Source organism: Manis pentadactyla, chromosome 7, assembly GCF_030020395.1.
Source record: "Manis pentadactyla isolate mManPen7 chromosome 7, mManPen7.hap1, whole genome shotgun sequence".
NCBI lineage: Eukaryota > Metazoa > Chordata > Mammalia > Pholidota > Manidae > Manis > Manis pentadactyla.
In genome coordinates, this window is record NC_080025.1 from 22,080,641 (window position 1) to 22,097,686 (window position 17,046).

Below are 17,046 nucleotides of genomic sequence, written 5' to 3' on the forward strand. Positions count from 1 at the left end.
AGGTATTGATTTCTATTTCATTAAGCTCAAGAAGCCTGTGATGCATCTAAGTCAAGTTTCCCAGTGCATAGTTGAACATAACATATTTGATCACAATTTTTAAGGACAAAAAAATGTTTGGTGTCAGAAAGCAGATTAGTGATTTTCTAGGGCCGGGAATGGGGAGTAATGAATGCAAAGGGGAACTAGGGCATTGGTGTGATATGAATATTCTTGATTGTAGCAGTGTATACACACAGCTGTACACATGTGAAGGAACTCACTGAACTTGAAATAGCACACTGTATCTTATGTAATTATACTGCAGTAAAGTTCAACTTAAAAAATGTTTTAAGCATCAGTACATTAATGAAGATTGAAATGAAGTGGACAAGATAGAGAAGAAAGGTCATAGAGTGAGGTAAGATGATCAAGGCTAGAACTCTATGGACATCCAAAACCAGTATAATATTTATTGTGCATCAACTACACTCCAATAAAAAAAATTTTTTAAAGGCTAGAATTTTTTATAAGGAGAGGAAAAATAGCAAAATCATTAGCCATTGTTTAGTGTTTGGCCATGAAACAGAACGGTGTCATTTTAAAGCCCTTCAGGGGATTATATGTCATCTAGTCCAACTTCCCTTTACATAGGAGGAATCTGGAGTTCATACTGAAGTGCAATGCTTTGCACAAGGTCACAGAATTAAGAACAAAGGCCAAACCAGATACCAGCCAAGACTCCTGAACCACAAAGGTTGTGTCTTGGGATAGCCACCCGTCCATCAGTGGGCCTCAATTGTAAAAGGACACCTGACACCACAAAAAGGTCCCACTGATGTCGCATTTGAGTCAAGTCATATATTTTTTCCTCTGAGTTACTGTTTTCTTTGTGCAGTGCTCAGCAAAGAGCCATGTGACCCTCCAACGTTGTAAAATGCCTTAGAAGATAAACCACCTTATGAAGAAGGACAGAGGTGTTCCCAGCTGCCACTACCTGAGATTTTTGGAAGTCGAAAGAGGAAGCATTTTCCACCACCAGATGTATACCCTACAAAGCCGGGTTTTTTGCCTGGCTTTGTTTTCTGGGTTGATATATCTCTGCACAGAGCACAGGCACTTCTGACAAATCAAATAAAGGACTGGACCACTTGCTGGCGAAATCTCAGGAGAAGGAAGTATAGAGAAAGTGTTTAACAATTTATCAAGCCAAGCACCACCTTTCAGGTTTTCTTCGTTTTTGTTTTTGTTTTGTTTGAAGGCTAGAAGACAGCTTTATTGAGCAAGGAGAAAGTACACTCTCAAAGGGAGAGCAGGCAGCCTGAGAGGTTAGGACCAGCCTCAGGGTTTTTCTGCTTTTCTTATATTTTTAAATGAATTCGCATAAGTGTACTTCCACTTATGAGAAAAGAAACAAAAAAGTTGCCTTCATCAGTGAATACTGAACAGATGGAACTAGAAACATCCAGGGGAGAGGAAATAGAGGCAAATATGGTTGTCATGGTTTCTTGGAGATGTAGTAAACAAGGGGCCCAAATGGACAATGAAATCCCCCATTGGGAAAAACCACATGTCGCTCCTTTCTTTCTTAGATAATTGCCAAGCTCATGTTGAATGTCTGGAGTTAGGGACAGATGACAGAACAGTTATGCTGCCACTCACCCCTGGCTATTCTCAAATTATATTTGCCCTGTGACCATCCTATCCTCCTAGATAACAGACACCAAACAATTAATGATTCCTCAGATTAATCAATTATCCCAGCGGGCAGTGCCCTGCAGAAATATATGACGCATGTAAACACGAGAGAAGCTGCGCACAGCCTGAGATCAAGTTTTCTGCTTCACTGGGACGCAGCCAGCACATATGACAACATTTTAAAAGATTTGTAAATCCTGGTGGACACAGTCAGATTCCCAGTCCTCCCTAAATTAGTCTAAATCCAACTTCACTGTATTCCAGGTAATATGTGAATCATACAATAGCTTGAGATATCTGCTTTGTCCAATGTTTCCCCAAAATTTGTTTGTGGGAGTGCTGGAAAAGGAGGGATGGGAGAGGGGCCCCTTCCCAACAGTTTTCAGTCCAGCACAGTGAAGACTGTCCCTAGGTTATGGCAAACTGGCAAATGTCAGGACCATTCAAACATATGGCTGAACTCACATATTTTGTCTAGAGGTTCTGATCAAGTTGACACAAGGTCTTTTCCAAGGTCATCCCAGAAGCTGCCAGCACTGAGATCAGACTACTGGAATGAACTCCACAGGAGGCCCCCATCCTGTTCCCGCCAAAACAGATTCTTTTGATTGCACACAAGATTAGAGGTTGTTTTCTCATTTTCAGTGCCCTTCACGAATGACCTTCTAGCAGTTGGCTAACGGATTGTGCAATCTGAGTGGAGGTCCTGTGTAGAGGGGGGAACATGGCTGTGCTCCTGAAACACTGGTTCTCATGGGTGATGGGCGGCCAGACCACGGGCACTTGAGCTGGCTGCAGACAGAGGGCAGAAGGGTGGCTTCACCTTGGCTCAGCTACATGTCCTCAGAAGCCAAGAAGTCACCAGCAACTCTTAGGTTATTGAAATTTGTCTCTCTCATGGGTCTGTCCCCAAAGCCCAAAGCTTGCAACATCTTATTTCCTGCTTGGGAATTTCCTGAAACTGAGGAGGTTTGGCCTCTGTAAAGAAACCCGTAGGAAGCCTTTTTCTCTGGAACTATCTGACCGTGTCCATCAGCTTCACCTATATAGTTTGGGCTCATCAACTTAAACTACTTGTACACCTCCTCAGGAAGTGCATTTTTCACATCTTCATTGTCCATAACCTCTCTGTTCCTTGTCACTGTCCATCACCCAACATCGACAGATTTGAACTCTTAGTACTCTCAACACATCTTTGTCCATATAGCACATTTAATAAACTCTATCAGTATAACCCATTTCTATCATATCTGTTTCAAATGGAGTGGTAGGGATTCAGGAGGTAAATTCCAGCTCACAAGGCTCTTACAAAATAAAGAAATAAAAGCTTCCAGGAAGTGGTATATATTTGCTAAAGCATTTCTGTTTTTCTTTCCCCTACTAGAATGAGAACGTGGGATCTGTGGTGGTAGGATTTAGTCAGTCCCATTCACTGCTGTAACCCCATGTTCTAGAATGATTCCTGACATGCAGTAAGTGCTCAATAAAAGTTTAATTCGTACATTGATAAATTCCAGGCAGCCTGACATTCTGAGTGACTGAAATGATATATTTAAAAAATATTTTTCTTGTACCTTAATAAATTTTTCTGTTTCCCAACTAACAAAGGCTTCTTCTCCTTCATTGAAAGCTCCAATTATCTTTCATCTTATCCCAATTTTAAAATAATCAGCAATTTAAAAATCTCTCATTGGAAGTTCCATTTTCATTATGTAATTCTTGTTTAAAAAATTACTTAACTTAAAAAAAATTTCTCTCTCTCCAGTTTACAACACTGTCCTTTCCTTCCTTAGAATTAAAAAACAAACCAATATGCAAACTAAGAACACCCTTACATATCATCATCTCTGTTTTCTTTCCATGTCAAAATTTATTGTTTTAACTGGGAAAATGTGTTGACCTCACCACCACTCTCATTAGGAAAGTCTCAAACTATCAGGAAGTTGTCAAGCTCAAAGCAGTAGAAATTAGTTTTCCAAAATTTGAATTTTCACTTGAAAGCTGAAATTTTGTCCTAGGTAACAAACTGTGTCAGTTTTTTTAAGGTAAAAAGCCCCACTTTGTTTTCAAGATGATTGACAAAAAATCGAAGCCTGAATATCCACAGTTTGCAAGATGTTCGAGTGAAAATGGCATTTCGTGGAAAAGCTGCCAGTTCAGCTCACAACTTCCACAATCACAGCAATGCTTTTCCTTGAGATTCTCATTGTGCTGGGTGTGCAACCAAGTGTTTTACATACAAACCCCATTTATTACATAGGATATTAAAAAGACATACTCAAAGACCGAGGTTTAATAAAATTGATCATTTTATTGCTTCATCATTCTTCAACACTGCTAAGTAAAACTGGCTTTTGTTTTTCCTGTGAGTGTAACTCATCAGATGAGGCTCTGTAGTCTGGGTCGCTCTGTATGTGTAAGAAGCAACTTCTGTGAGACTCATTCCAAAGGCTCCTGGGACAATGCCCCTGCCTCCAAACCATTAACACCACCCCCTACTACACTGACGACCTCTAAGTTTCTCTAATTACCGACTCAAATCAGTTTTTTAAAAATTGAGGAGTTCATGACAGTAAAATCACAAATATTCATAATGGCCTATGGGCTGGTTGTATGACCTCCTCTGGTGAACGAGGCTGGATGATGTGGTCAGGGTTTGCGTGGGAAATAAAATAGAGAATGTACTTTTGGCTTAATGCTCAAAACGCCCTGGACGCATTAATCAATGTCCAGTTCTGACTCGTTTCAGAAGCTTCAGGGATAAGAGCTGAACCGCCCACATCACTGGTCCCAGGTGGACGAAGGAGCAAGGGTAGCACTCAGGGAGAAGCCCAAGAAGAGGACAGGAGGTCTCTGTGGTCATGGCTGGCCACACCCTTAGGGGTACAGCCACACCTCTGAGTGCCCACAGGCTTGGCTGGGAGGCCAGTGAGGTTGAGAAGACAAAAACCATGGAGCGTCCCTCCTGCCCCCCATCTCGGCCTCTTGTCCAGCTCCTTAATAATCCTCAGCACCAGTGGGGGTGCTAACTTAATGGGTTAGGCCCAGGATACTGACAGGCCACGTTTTATCAGCTAGAGAAATTGCTGTAACTTAAAAGTGAGGCCCCACACCTTGCACCCTGTATCTTTGCATCCATGCATACGCAGAGCAATCCAGGGCTGTCCCCTAGCAGAAGACCTGGTCAGGTGCCTCCTCTTTTCTTCTTTTCTGATTTTCAGTTAATAAGTAAGTAGGTTCAGAACCTACTGACCTGGCCATCTTCCTCTCCTCTTTCTTGGTATAGGCCCATTGGACAAGCTGGTCCCAAGATTGAGAATGGAGAAATAGAAAGGCAGTAAACGATCCTACTTAGGCTTTAAGTTTAAACCATGTGTTCAAATCCAGCTTTTATCAGAGAACACTGTTCTGGGTTTATTTGGGTTTGCAAAGCTACTGTAAACAGGTTGTTTGATTCCCACTATGCTGTTGGGAGCTTTGTGCAAAACTCCATCAGAAACACCATGGTGGGGAGAGACATGCAGAGCACAGTTTGAGCACTCCTCAGTCCCCGGTGTTAATATCATCATCATATCACAAAGCCCAACCCAGAACCCTTCACATCTCTCCCCTACATCCAATTCCTATCTGCTAGCACCTAGCACACTGCCTACCTCATAACAGTAAATACATATCAAACAGCTAAATGAAGAACAAAAGGGTACTGTCCCTGCTACTGTCATTAGTCATTCCTTTTTCCTGGACAAATCTCAATCAAGGTTTCACAAACAAAAGGGGAATGGCCACAGATAGCTGTAACAACTAAGCTAGCATTTATTAAGTATGAATAGTAGCTTATTTAATCTTCACAATAATGTCCAGGGAGGGTGGAAATTATAATATACTTTCACAGATGGGCAAACTGAAGCTTCAAAAGGCCAAATAACTCAATCAAGGTAAGAACGATGGTATCTGGAGCAGGGGCTAAAACCAGGTCTTTCTTGCTCTAGAAATCACAAAGTTGTAATTCTGTATGTGCTCTGAATTTTGCAAGCATATTTTGTTTCTGTAATCAGAAAAAAATAAAGATATATGTTGATATTAGAATTATGCAGTAAAGATAGTACTACTAATGACAACAAAAATACAAAGGAAAGAAATTTCCTAAAGAAGGGTAAGGAAGTTCTTTATAAAATAGTCAGGATTGCAAAGTTACTAGAAACATAAACTAACCACCATTATTATTCTTGGCCTGTGAACTTCTATACTGTGTACTTTGAAGATTCTAAGAAAGACACGTCACTTCTGTAGAACTGTATCATGTTGCTTTAGATAATTATTATCATTCACTAGAAATCAACTCTACAGTGCATTCCCCTAATGAATTGTAACATTCAGCAGGAATTATGTGCTACTGATCTTTAGATGCATGATTTAAAAAATCATGGGCATTTCAAGCTCAGGTCTGTACTGGGCTTAGGTCCACACAGCATCTCATAGACACAAAGCTTGTTCTCCTACATATAATGTACATTGTGTGACTCCAAAGGAATCATGCTCATTTTTCACTTATGTCTTTAATTTCTGCTGTATGCATTCAATCTGTTATAGTAATGATAAGAACCTCAACTGATATTCTAGTTACTAGAACCTAGTCCTTAACAGCAACAAAGATGCCAGTGTTCAGGTTCTAAAATACTATATTTGCTACAAGATCAAAGGTCAAAGTTGCCTCCATTTCCAGGTAAAAAAGTGAAAACTATTGACTAGTATTAGTATTCATTTTCTTCAGCATTTCTGCAAAGGTCTCTACCCACTTGCCACACCACGTTGAAAATGAGTCTTTGCAAACAATCTAAGTAAGACATGCCGAAGCACTCACAGAATGCTGCCTTGTACAAAGTCCCTTCACAACCACGGGTCATTCCTCACAACAGCCCTGTGAGGTAGGACACTTTCTTAATGATATTTCAAAAGTGGAGACAGTGAGGTAAAGAGAAAGGTGTGGTATGATGGGATCAACACAGATACAATCTGTGATCAACACAGATAAATGCTGAGGGATGGTATACAGAACTCAAAAAGCATACTCCCCACTTTGCAGAGAAGAATCATGCTACATAGAGCAGGGACACCCCCTCACTCCAAGACAGCAATCATCACAGATAAGAGGAAATCATCTTACTGATGAAAATTCTATTGCAGAAGACACATATGTTAAGCAAAAAAAAAAGTCTTAAGTCTTGGGTACCTAAAGAGTCCCAAGGAAACCCTGATTTATCCTCTTTGAAATATACCTCATTTTTAAGCACATGAAAATTCCCTCCCTCTACCCTCTGCCCCCATAAAATTTTTATACCACATTACATGATCAATGATCTACTTCACTAAATTTGTTCAAGGTTACATACTTGAGAAACGCTTAGGGAGAATTTTATCTATGGACTCTAGATGAAGGACCCAGATAGGACAAAACTACATGAAATGTTGAGTTTTAAGACATACATGCAGCAGATAAGTACTGGGTACTTATTTAAGGCATTTATGGAAGAGAACTGAAGCTATCTGACAATATCTCTCCACAGAGGCACAAATCATATCTTGGGCTTTCTTTTATGAGTACAATAGCTACAAATGTCATTGAACATACAATTTAAAATCTGGTCTCAACAAACCATCCTTTTCCATCCTCTCTCTTTTGACAGTATCGGATAAGGTGCAGAGAGGTTGCTGCTTTCTATCCTCATTAACTACCCAGTAAGTAGGCATTTTCCTCCAGAGAAGAGTGTGCCTCCCCTGAAAAACACAGTGGCTTTGAAATGGTTTGTTACTGTCTTAATAAAAACACCTAAAAAGTTAAACTTCTTAAATTTTGATAAACAACTCAACAATGTTACACAGAAAAGAATTTCAGAGACCAGCTCATCACATCTTTTCAGGAACAAAAAGTAAGGCCCAGAGAGGTTAAGGGACATGGACAAAAATCATTATTTAGTTAACTGCAGAGCTGGGATTGAGAAGAAGGCAGGCATAGACACCTTCTCCCACCCAGCAATGTGACCCTTCAGGCTGCTAAAAGATAGGTACTGGTTTCAGTCCCCATTTCTCTGGCACAAGCCAGACAGAGCTGTGGAAGGGAGAGAGATTGCTCACAGCAGTCACATCAAGGCACTGGCCTATGACAAAAGGGGACTGTATGTATCTGTGTTATGTGTGTGGCTAACAGGGAGACAAACCTGCATGTAATCCAACAACACTCAAAGAACAAAGGTTGGCCCAGTTTGGGGAGGAAGGAGATTACATATCTGTTCTAAGTACTTTCTAGAGACTTTATATTTTTATTTTTAGTAAATTTTCTGGTCGAAGGAAACTGCACAGTAAAATGATGTGGTTTGATTATAAAAAAAAAAAAGCTCTCCGAGGTTTCCCCCTTACACCACGTCAGGGACATGAGTATCAGGGACTCTCCTGTCCTCTGGAGGTCACATCTTTCCACAATAAAGAATACCACAGCCATGACACAGCAGGGGCAACAGGTTTTGGTGTCATCCAGAAGCCTCCTGACCCTCGCACGGAAAGATAACGTGAGCCAATGTGTCCTCCTTGCATTTCATGAAGTTCCAGCAGATGCTCCGGTAAGCAGCTGCACCTTCTCTGTGACGGGATCAGAAATGACAGGGAACACTCACAAACCTGGGGGGCTGCCCACCACAGCAGGCTGTGCCTCACCCTAAGAAGAGACAAATCACCTTCAACAACATTCGAGAGCCTGGGGGCATTCACCCACTCTCACACTGATCAAAATGCATGAGCTGTCCAGCCGAATTACATGATTATCATTCTGCTCAGCAGTATAAGGACAACTGGGAACATCTCACTGATCAAAACACACAGACAGGAGGCACATCGTAAGACACTCTGCTTTGGAGGAGGACACGAAGCAAGATGATAAAAAGGAAGTTAGAGAGGTAGCTGGGAGCATGGAGAAGGCAGAAACAAACAAGCACATGACCTTCTGACTTGAGGAATAAATAGCGGATAAACTATACACAGCTTTTATTACTCACTTAATCCCTGGAAACCCACAGATTTCCTTGAAATCTCTCGTTGCCAAGTTCTAACATGTTTCGTGTTCACGCTCAGCATCAGCCCACTGGGCCTGCCAAATACCAATAAGCTGCTGACAGTGAGGTGCGTATCAAGAATCCACAGCTGCACACCTGCCTCCCTTGCAGGGAGGAAGGCACTCACTCTACATTAGGTGAACTTCCTCAAAAGGCGGCAGGAATGTGGGTCCAGACATGTAAACGGAAGGTGACCAGTGTCCCTAAGAAATACTTAAAATTTTAGTATAAAAAATGTACAGGAAACCCCTAAGGGTAATTCACATCTATTATTTGATAGGGCTCATTATGAGTACTGCAGCAATGAATTCTTACCCTACAGGATAGTCAACAAAGTAGCTATTATATTCATACCTTAAGGCAACCTAGAAAATAAACCTTGGGATGGCTCTAGTCTCCAACATCCTGTCACTCTTTGAAATTGTCCTTGAATACCAAGGCCCAAAACTCTTGAGCTGAAAAATTTTGATTCCTATCGACCAGCCACCTTAGTGCCTGGGCTTCTTTCCTGGATTGTTCAAAGCTTGGTATCCACATGGTTCGCAAAGAGCTCCTGCGTGGAGCCACAGGGGAGAAAGCAAACGCTGTAGGCTCCGGGCAACTCAGGTGGGAAGCTTCTGCCTTCCAGCTTTTGGGTGGTAAACCCTGCATTGAGAGAAGGGAGAGAAAGAATTATAAAGAAACAGTAAGGAAGCACCAGTCCTGTGTTCCTGCCCAGCAATAACGAAGCCCAGCAACACTCTCCCTAAAGCAATTATCTTCACGCCGCAGTTCACTCCCACAGTTACACTGTTGGGTAGTTGAAGGAGAAAGAAAATACCTAGCACTTACTGAGACTGTTCTGTGCACTAGATGCTTTTCTAGGCAATTTATGTGAACTGTCTTATTATATCTTATGGTGAATATATTAAATAGAGAGTTTTTATACAGCTGGGAACTAAGGCTCCAAAATGTTATGTAAATTGTCGCAAACAGAACACCTAAGATTGACCCCAGTTCTCTTCAGATTCTAAAGCTAGCCCTTCCCTCTTGCTAGTTGTTTGGGAGCTTATGTATTTATTTCCATTTCTCTTACATCCCATTGTCATTACCTTCCTCAGCAAACATTGAATGTGTTTACTACAGTTCTTTCTGTTCAAGTGTCTTTTTAGAAAATGTGTCCTTACTTTCTTGGCATCTTTTTAAGTTTACTTGCATGTTATTACATTATGTATCTCAATCTGCTCATTATTTTCTTACAACATTGTTTTTACGTGTTTTCCTGTTGTCACATGTACATCTAATTCCTTGTTTTTAACATATTTCCACTGCACTCAACTGTCTGTACACCAAGACACCTCCACCAGACAATAATCCCTGACATCTGCAGGAGACCACCCAGCTTTCAAATGCTTTCACGTGGACCTACACTGCTACAGCTTGGTCCCAGCCTGTCTTGCTTTATCTCCATCATCTTCTAGCTCATCTCCCCAATTCCACCTGTGATCCACTGCAGGCTAACCTCAGCAGCTATCTGCATGGCATGTTCAAGTCAAAGTCCTTACAGTGGACCAGGAGACCCTTTCAGGATCTGGCCCTCCAATAAGTACTCTAAGAGAAGGAGGAAGTAAGAGAGAAAAGAAAGAAGAGAGGGAGCAAGACACATAAGCTCCAGAATGGCAGACTGGACCCAACCATCTAATTTCATTCCTTCCTGAAACACCATTAAAATGAGAGTGAAAGGACTGTTCTCAGAAGATATTAACCTGTAAGAACTAGGAGAATGAAGAGAGAAGAAAAATAACAACATGTTAGAGATTAGAAAGCAGATGGAAAAGCAATAAATCACTTCACAGATTTGTTTTAAAAACCAAATCCTAGGGTAGCAGGATGAGCTGGGAGTCCGTCTCTGTAACACACTGAAGAACTCCTAAAGGCTCAGCAGGCACCAGATACTCCTGGAAGTGGAGCCACAACAAAAATTGAGAAGAATTAATAGCAAGTCTGTTTGTGAAGCAGTCAGATACTCAGATTCCTTCCTTCTCAGGACCAGGTGTCTTCCCTTCCCTTACCTGACCAAAGATGAGACGTTTATTATCTGTGGAAGTAAAACACAGGATCTTTGGCCTGGAGAGCATGAGGCAAAGCTGAGGGCAGTAGTGCGGTGCCGTAAACAGAAGGCGTCGGTGAGCATATGAAGACCGGAGAGGAGGACCCTCTTCCGTCTTCCTACACCCCATTCCCACAGTGCTAGCAGCCAGGCCTCAAAATCCAGTCAGGAGAGTGAAGCACCCTTCTCCGGAGAATGTGAGACGTCCAGGAGGACGTAACTCAGGAATCCCTAAGGAAACTACCCAGCCGGATCACCTGTGACGAAGCTCACAGCCAGCATGTCCCCCTCGCACAGAGCTGCCAACCAAACCACCCTAATATGAGCGGGCCACCAAGTCCACAGAGCGTCCAAGAAAAGTCACCTACGTGAAAAACACAAGGCAAGGGGAACATTTTAGAGAACTTCAAGAAAAGAAAGGAGGATGAAAGAAGATCAATGAAAAAAAGAATAAGATACTAGAAAAGAAGTATTAAAAGAACCAAAAAAAAAAGAAATTAGATATGTAATAGCAGAGGCGAAACAATCCATAGAGGGGTTGGAAGAGAAAGTTGAGATACATTCCATAAATTAGAGAAGAAAGATAAAGAAACAGAAAAAGCATTTGAATCTTGGAGCTCCAGGATTGGTTCATTTAGAGGACCAATCTCTTAAATATTAAGAATTCCAGAAAAGAGAGAGGGAAGGAAAGAAATACCAAGGGAAACAATGTAAGAACTTCTCCCCAGATTGAAGGACCAAAGTTTCAGATAGACAGGCCCACTGACAGCTCAGCAATTCAGTCTCTTGCCAATGTACATTTTTGTGAAATTTCTGAACACAGGATTCTACAGGCTCTGTGAGAGGAAAAGTCCAATCCTGAGGATCAGAAGTTAGGACAGTTTTGGACTTCTTGACATTAACACTGAAGTTAAAAAGCAATGGTGAAATTCACTGATGAATGTTTACATCAGTGGGGAAAACTTTAGGGAGAAAAAGCATATTTACATAGCTTCCAAATGTCTCCCCCCAAATATTTATTGGTAATTGTGGTGGTATTAACATTTGTCCACAAACTGGTATTTCTCTGAAGGAGGTGAAGCATAATTCCCCTCCATTTGAATGTGGGCTGGACTTAGTGACTCACTACATAGAAAGGGAAAATTAGTAACCTCACAGTGGAAAAACCTAGGGGATATGACCTTAACCAACTGATCAAAGTTAGTACGGCTGGTAACATGTCACGCTGATCTCACGCCTCCCTTGATATGATGTGTTGAGAAGGGCCCTTTGGTCTCTGTCATATTATTTCCCCAAATCCCCAAGTCTTTACCACGGAAAACACCAGACAAACCCTATGGAAAGGCCTTCTACAAAAACACTGACCAATACTGTTTAAAAGAATAAAAGTTATTAAAAATAAGGATCAACTGTCCCAGATCAGCTGAGCCTAAGTCTCCAAGGAGACATGATCACTGATTACATCTGGTGTCCTGGATTCGCTCCTGTATGAGCCAACGGATGTTAGTGGAAAAACTGGTGAAATATGAACTGAAGTCTGTAGTTCAGGTAATAGTAGTGTACCAATATTAATTTCTTAATGTTGACAAATATACCGTGGTTTTGTAAGATGTTATTAACATTAGAGAAAGCCAGGTGAAGGGCATACGGGAACTCTGTAACTCTTCGGTCCATCTAAAATCATTTCAAAATTAAGTTGTTTTTTTAAGGCAATGGGAAAATGCCTTCAAAATTCTGAGAAAAACTGATGTCCATTTTAACAGTTTACACTTGGAAAAACTATTGCTTAAATGTTAGAGCAGAATAAAAACATTCTCAGACATCCCTACGCACCCCTTCTCCAGAAGCTATATGAAAGAATGATCAACCAAAACCACAGAGCAAAATAAGGAAAAAGGGAGAAAAGCATACAAGAAAGCAGAGGTTTCACTACAAGAGAAAAAGACAAGAAAGGAAATTCCCAAAATGCTGGGGCAGGGAGATCTCCGGCTCATGCTCCACACTGAGTGCAGAGGGCCACCAGCACGCACGGAGTGGCTCAGAAGGCTCCGTGAGGGCTTCCACAGCGAGATGAAATGAACCGGACGCCTGGCACATCTGAACGCCTTCAAAGGAGAGTTAAACGATCAACAAGGATTGAATTAGGATAAGAACATAGAAAAACAGTCAAAAGAGAAAACAGTTATTAACTAGAGGGAAATGAAATCATCTTATACTATATGGCTCACCTTTTGATTATAGTCACACAGTCATAACACATAAATATTGAATATCAAAAAAAATTAGTGTATAAGAATGCTATTTATAAACATTGAGAAAATACAGAAATTAGCTAAATATGGTGATAAGTGGTTGCTTCTGGGGAGGAGGAAAAGAGAAAAACAGAAGACGGCTCTTTTTGTTTACTGACTTTGCAGAATTATTTGATACTTTCAGCTATGTACACATGTATCTTTTACAAAAAAGAAAAAGCTTTTAGTGAAGATAGTGGGGTTTACAATGTGTTGGGTTTTGTAATGATTAGAATCGCCATTCACCCCAAATTTAGAAAGCAAAGCAGAAAAAACCAATTCGGAAATAAAATAATCTGACTGCCTATCTATAGTTGGATTAACCTATTTTCTTTTCCTTAAAACTCCCACAGGAAATTTAAGAAGCTACCATGGTGCAGCCACAAGAAGAGGCTTGGAGTGCACATACAGCTTGTCCTCAAGGGCCTGTAAGTAGAAGAGTGAATTAACTTGTCTGGTAGAGTGTGCAGGAGAGAGTTGTCCAAATCCTCTCTCCTCTTGGGAACCCTGACAAATGGTCATAGAGCTTGGCTCCCAAGGATCTGGAACTAGAGCAGGGATTCTTTACCAAGATAGCACTGAGCGCTGAAAACCAGACACAAATCCAAAGAGCAAACCAGGTGGAAATGCTAAGACTCAAAGTCTGGGAAGTCTCAACAACAATACAAAGTTCAAAGGACCAGAGGTAGACTCAAAATTGGGTTATGTTAGCCAGAGTTTATGGCTGGATGAAGACTATATCTGGAGCAAGAGCAGAATAGAATCAAGTAAGAAGGGCCCAAAGTGATATAAAACAGGTTTTGAGAGGCCACTGCTCACCTGTATTGACTGACAGGTACAGATGCAAGGCTGTATCCTGCCGAACTGAAGAGTCAGAAGCATGTAGCTTCCATTCAACAAATATAGCTGCTTGCTAATAGTAAAATCTGCAATTTTATGCTTTCTTACATTAAAGATTTGTACTACTACCCTTAAATTTCCCTTTAAGTTTCTTTTTTTTTTTTGACTGAGGTATAATTGACATACATTATATTAGTTTCGGTGTACAACATAATGCTTCAATACTTGTCTATTGTGAAATGATCACAAAAAATCTAGTTAATATCTATCACTATACAGAATTACAGACTACTTTAGTGTGTATAATGACAACTTTTAACAACTACTCCCTTGGCAACCTTAAATATGCAATATGGTACTATTAACTATAGTCACCATGCTGTGCACAACATACCCAGGACCGGTTTATTTTATATTTCAAAGTTTGTACCCCTCTATTCCCTTCACCCACTTTGCACACCAACCCCTGGTCATTACCAATCCACTCTCTGTATCCAAGAGCTTGGGGTGTTTTTGTTGGTTTGTTTCATTTTGTTTTGTTTTAGGTTCCACATATAAACAAGATCATACAGTACCTATTCAATTGTTGATGGACCCTTAGGTTGTTTCCACATCTTGTCTGTTGTAAATAATTCTTCAATGAACATAGGGGTGAATATGTCATTTTGAGTTAGTGCTTTTGTTTTCTTCAGGTAAATACACAGAAATGGAATTGCTGGATAATAGGGCAGTTCTACTTTTAACTTTTTGGAAAACCTCCATATTTCTTTCCACGGTGGTTGCATCAATGTACAGTCTCACCAACAGTGTACAGGGGTCCCTTTTCTCCAAATCCTCACCAACATTTGTTATTTCTTGTCTGTTCCGTATTAAACATTCTAATGGATGTGAGGTGATATCTCACTGTGGTTTAGATTTGCATTTGCCTGATGATTAATGATGTTGAGCATCTTTTCATTTGTCTGTTGGCCATCTGTATGTCTTCTCTGGAAAAATGTCTGTTCAGATCCTCTGCCCATTTTTTAATCAGATTGATTTCTTTTTGCTATCAAGTTGTATGAATTCTTTATGCTTTAGATATTAACCCTTATCAGATATATGATTGGCAACTATTTTTTCCCATTCAGTAGACTACCTTTTCATTTTGTTGGTTTCCTTTCTATGCATGAGTTTTCTAGTTGAATGTAGTCCCACTTGTGTATTTTTGCTTTTGTTGTCTTTCCTTTCTGTATCAAATCCAAATAATCATAGCCAGGACCAATGTCAATGACTTCATATGCTTCTTCTAGGAATTTTATGTTTCAATATTTATAGTCAAAACTTTAATCCATTTTGAGTCAATGTTTATGCATGGTGTAAGATAATGGTCTAGTTTCATTCATTTGCATGTGGTTGTTCAGTTTTCCCAACACCGTTTATTGAAGAGATATCCTTTCCCCATTGTATATTCTTGGTTTCTCTGTTATAAACTATTTGACCATATATGTATGCCTTTAATTCTGGGCTCTTTATTTGGCTCCCTTGATCTATGTGTCTGTCTTTATGCCAATACCATACTGTTTTGATGAATACAGCTTTGTAATACAATTTGAATCAGGGAGCACGACACCTCCAACATTGTTGCTCTTTCCAAGACTGCTCTGGCTATTGGGTGGTCTCAAGACAGTACATCTTGAAGCAATATCATATCCTTGGAAAACCTGCAGGTACCTTTGCAGCATCAGACTAAGGGATTATCATCCCCGTTGTATCTCCCACTCCCCATTTAGTGCACCTTTATGACCCTTCACAAAAACAAGTTAAATCATTACAGACAGATTACCATGAACTTAACCTAACAATAGACCCAACTGCAGCTGCCTTGCTGAATTTGGTACCTATACAGGAGATCAATACTGCTCTAATTAACATTTTATATTAATGACTGACAATAAGCATCCACTGAGATGGGGCTCACATCAAGCAGGTAAACAATATGACTTATCCTTTGATGTTAGCCAGCCTTGGTCCTTTCTCATTCACTGGTTTCATGGGCCCATGAACCGAGACATCTTAGCAATGATCAAGGCAATGCATGGAACCCAAAAGCTCTGACTGAATTCATGACTGTCACTGTTGAATACTGAACCTACCAGCGGCAGTCATCAATGCTGAGGCTTCTGATATGGCACCACTCCTTGAGGAGACTATCTAGTCACTAAGACTGGCTGAATACACTGAAAACTTTTAACCCTAGAAAGACTAGCAATTTGCTCATAGTGAAGATGACATTTACTTTAGATATATGTTTGATTCCTTTTCCCGCATATCTCTACCCAGCAACGTTATCCAGGGTTTGCAGAATGCCTTCTTTAGCAACATGATCTCTTCAACCACACTGACTCAGACCTAGTGACACACTGTAGGGTGAAAGAGGTACTGAAATGGACAAACGACACTATGACAATGGACAATGTGAAAGTGGGCACAGGATTTATTGGTTTTACTATGTATCCCATCACTAAAAGACCTATGGAAAAGCCTGTTTAAGGCTCAACTCAAGTACCAGCTCAGGGATAATACTCCATGGATTTTTTAAACCTGTGATCCAAATAGGGGACTGTACTCCAAACAGCTGAACTAGACAGTTATGGACACCAAGGAGTAGAAATAGGATTGACTAATCTCACTGTCATCCCAAGGGACACAGTTGCTTATTTTGTGCTTCTCATCCCTGCAACCTTAGGCTTTCTTAGGTCCCTGGTTCCTGGCTAGTGGGGAGTGAGAGAATCTCTTCCACTAGGGGCATAGGAAGGCTCTCACTAAACTTGATTACATGCAACTTTAAATACTGCACACTGGCAGGCTCAGCTTTCTTCTTCCCCTTCAGCAAACAAACACTACAACCAAGTCAGCACCTTCCAGGCAGGAGATTAAAAAAACAAAACAATAAATAAGTCAAGTCATCAAAAGGACACAATATTAGATACTTTTATATATAATAACAGAGCTTGAAAATACTTGAAGCAAAGTTGATAGAACTGACAGAAGAAAAAGACAAATCCAC

General features: G+C 40.6%; 1 protein-coding gene across 4 annotated transcripts in view; it reads right to left on the minus strand.

Moving 5' to 3' along the window:
• Window positions 1–3,964: 3,964 nt before the first annotated feature.
• FUT10 (fucosyltransferase 10) overlaps window positions 3,965–17,046 on the minus strand; it is a 74,667-nt gene continuing 61,585 nt past the window's right edge. For 2 of the 4 annotated variants that reach the window (XM_057505175.1, XM_057505176.1), the window contains 2 exons: window positions 9,268–9,425; window positions 3,965–5,722 (listed from right to left, as the gene is read on the minus strand). In XM_057505175.1, coding sequence (XP_057361158.1) covers window positions 5,641–5,722; window positions 9,268–9,425 — 240 coding nt within the window. In that variant the 3' untranslated portion in view covers window positions 3,965–5,640. Of the gene's footprint in view, window positions 9,426–17,046 lie in introns of all 4 variants that reach the window. The other 2 variants (XM_036894343.2, XM_036894339.2) reach the window with 1 other exon arrangement.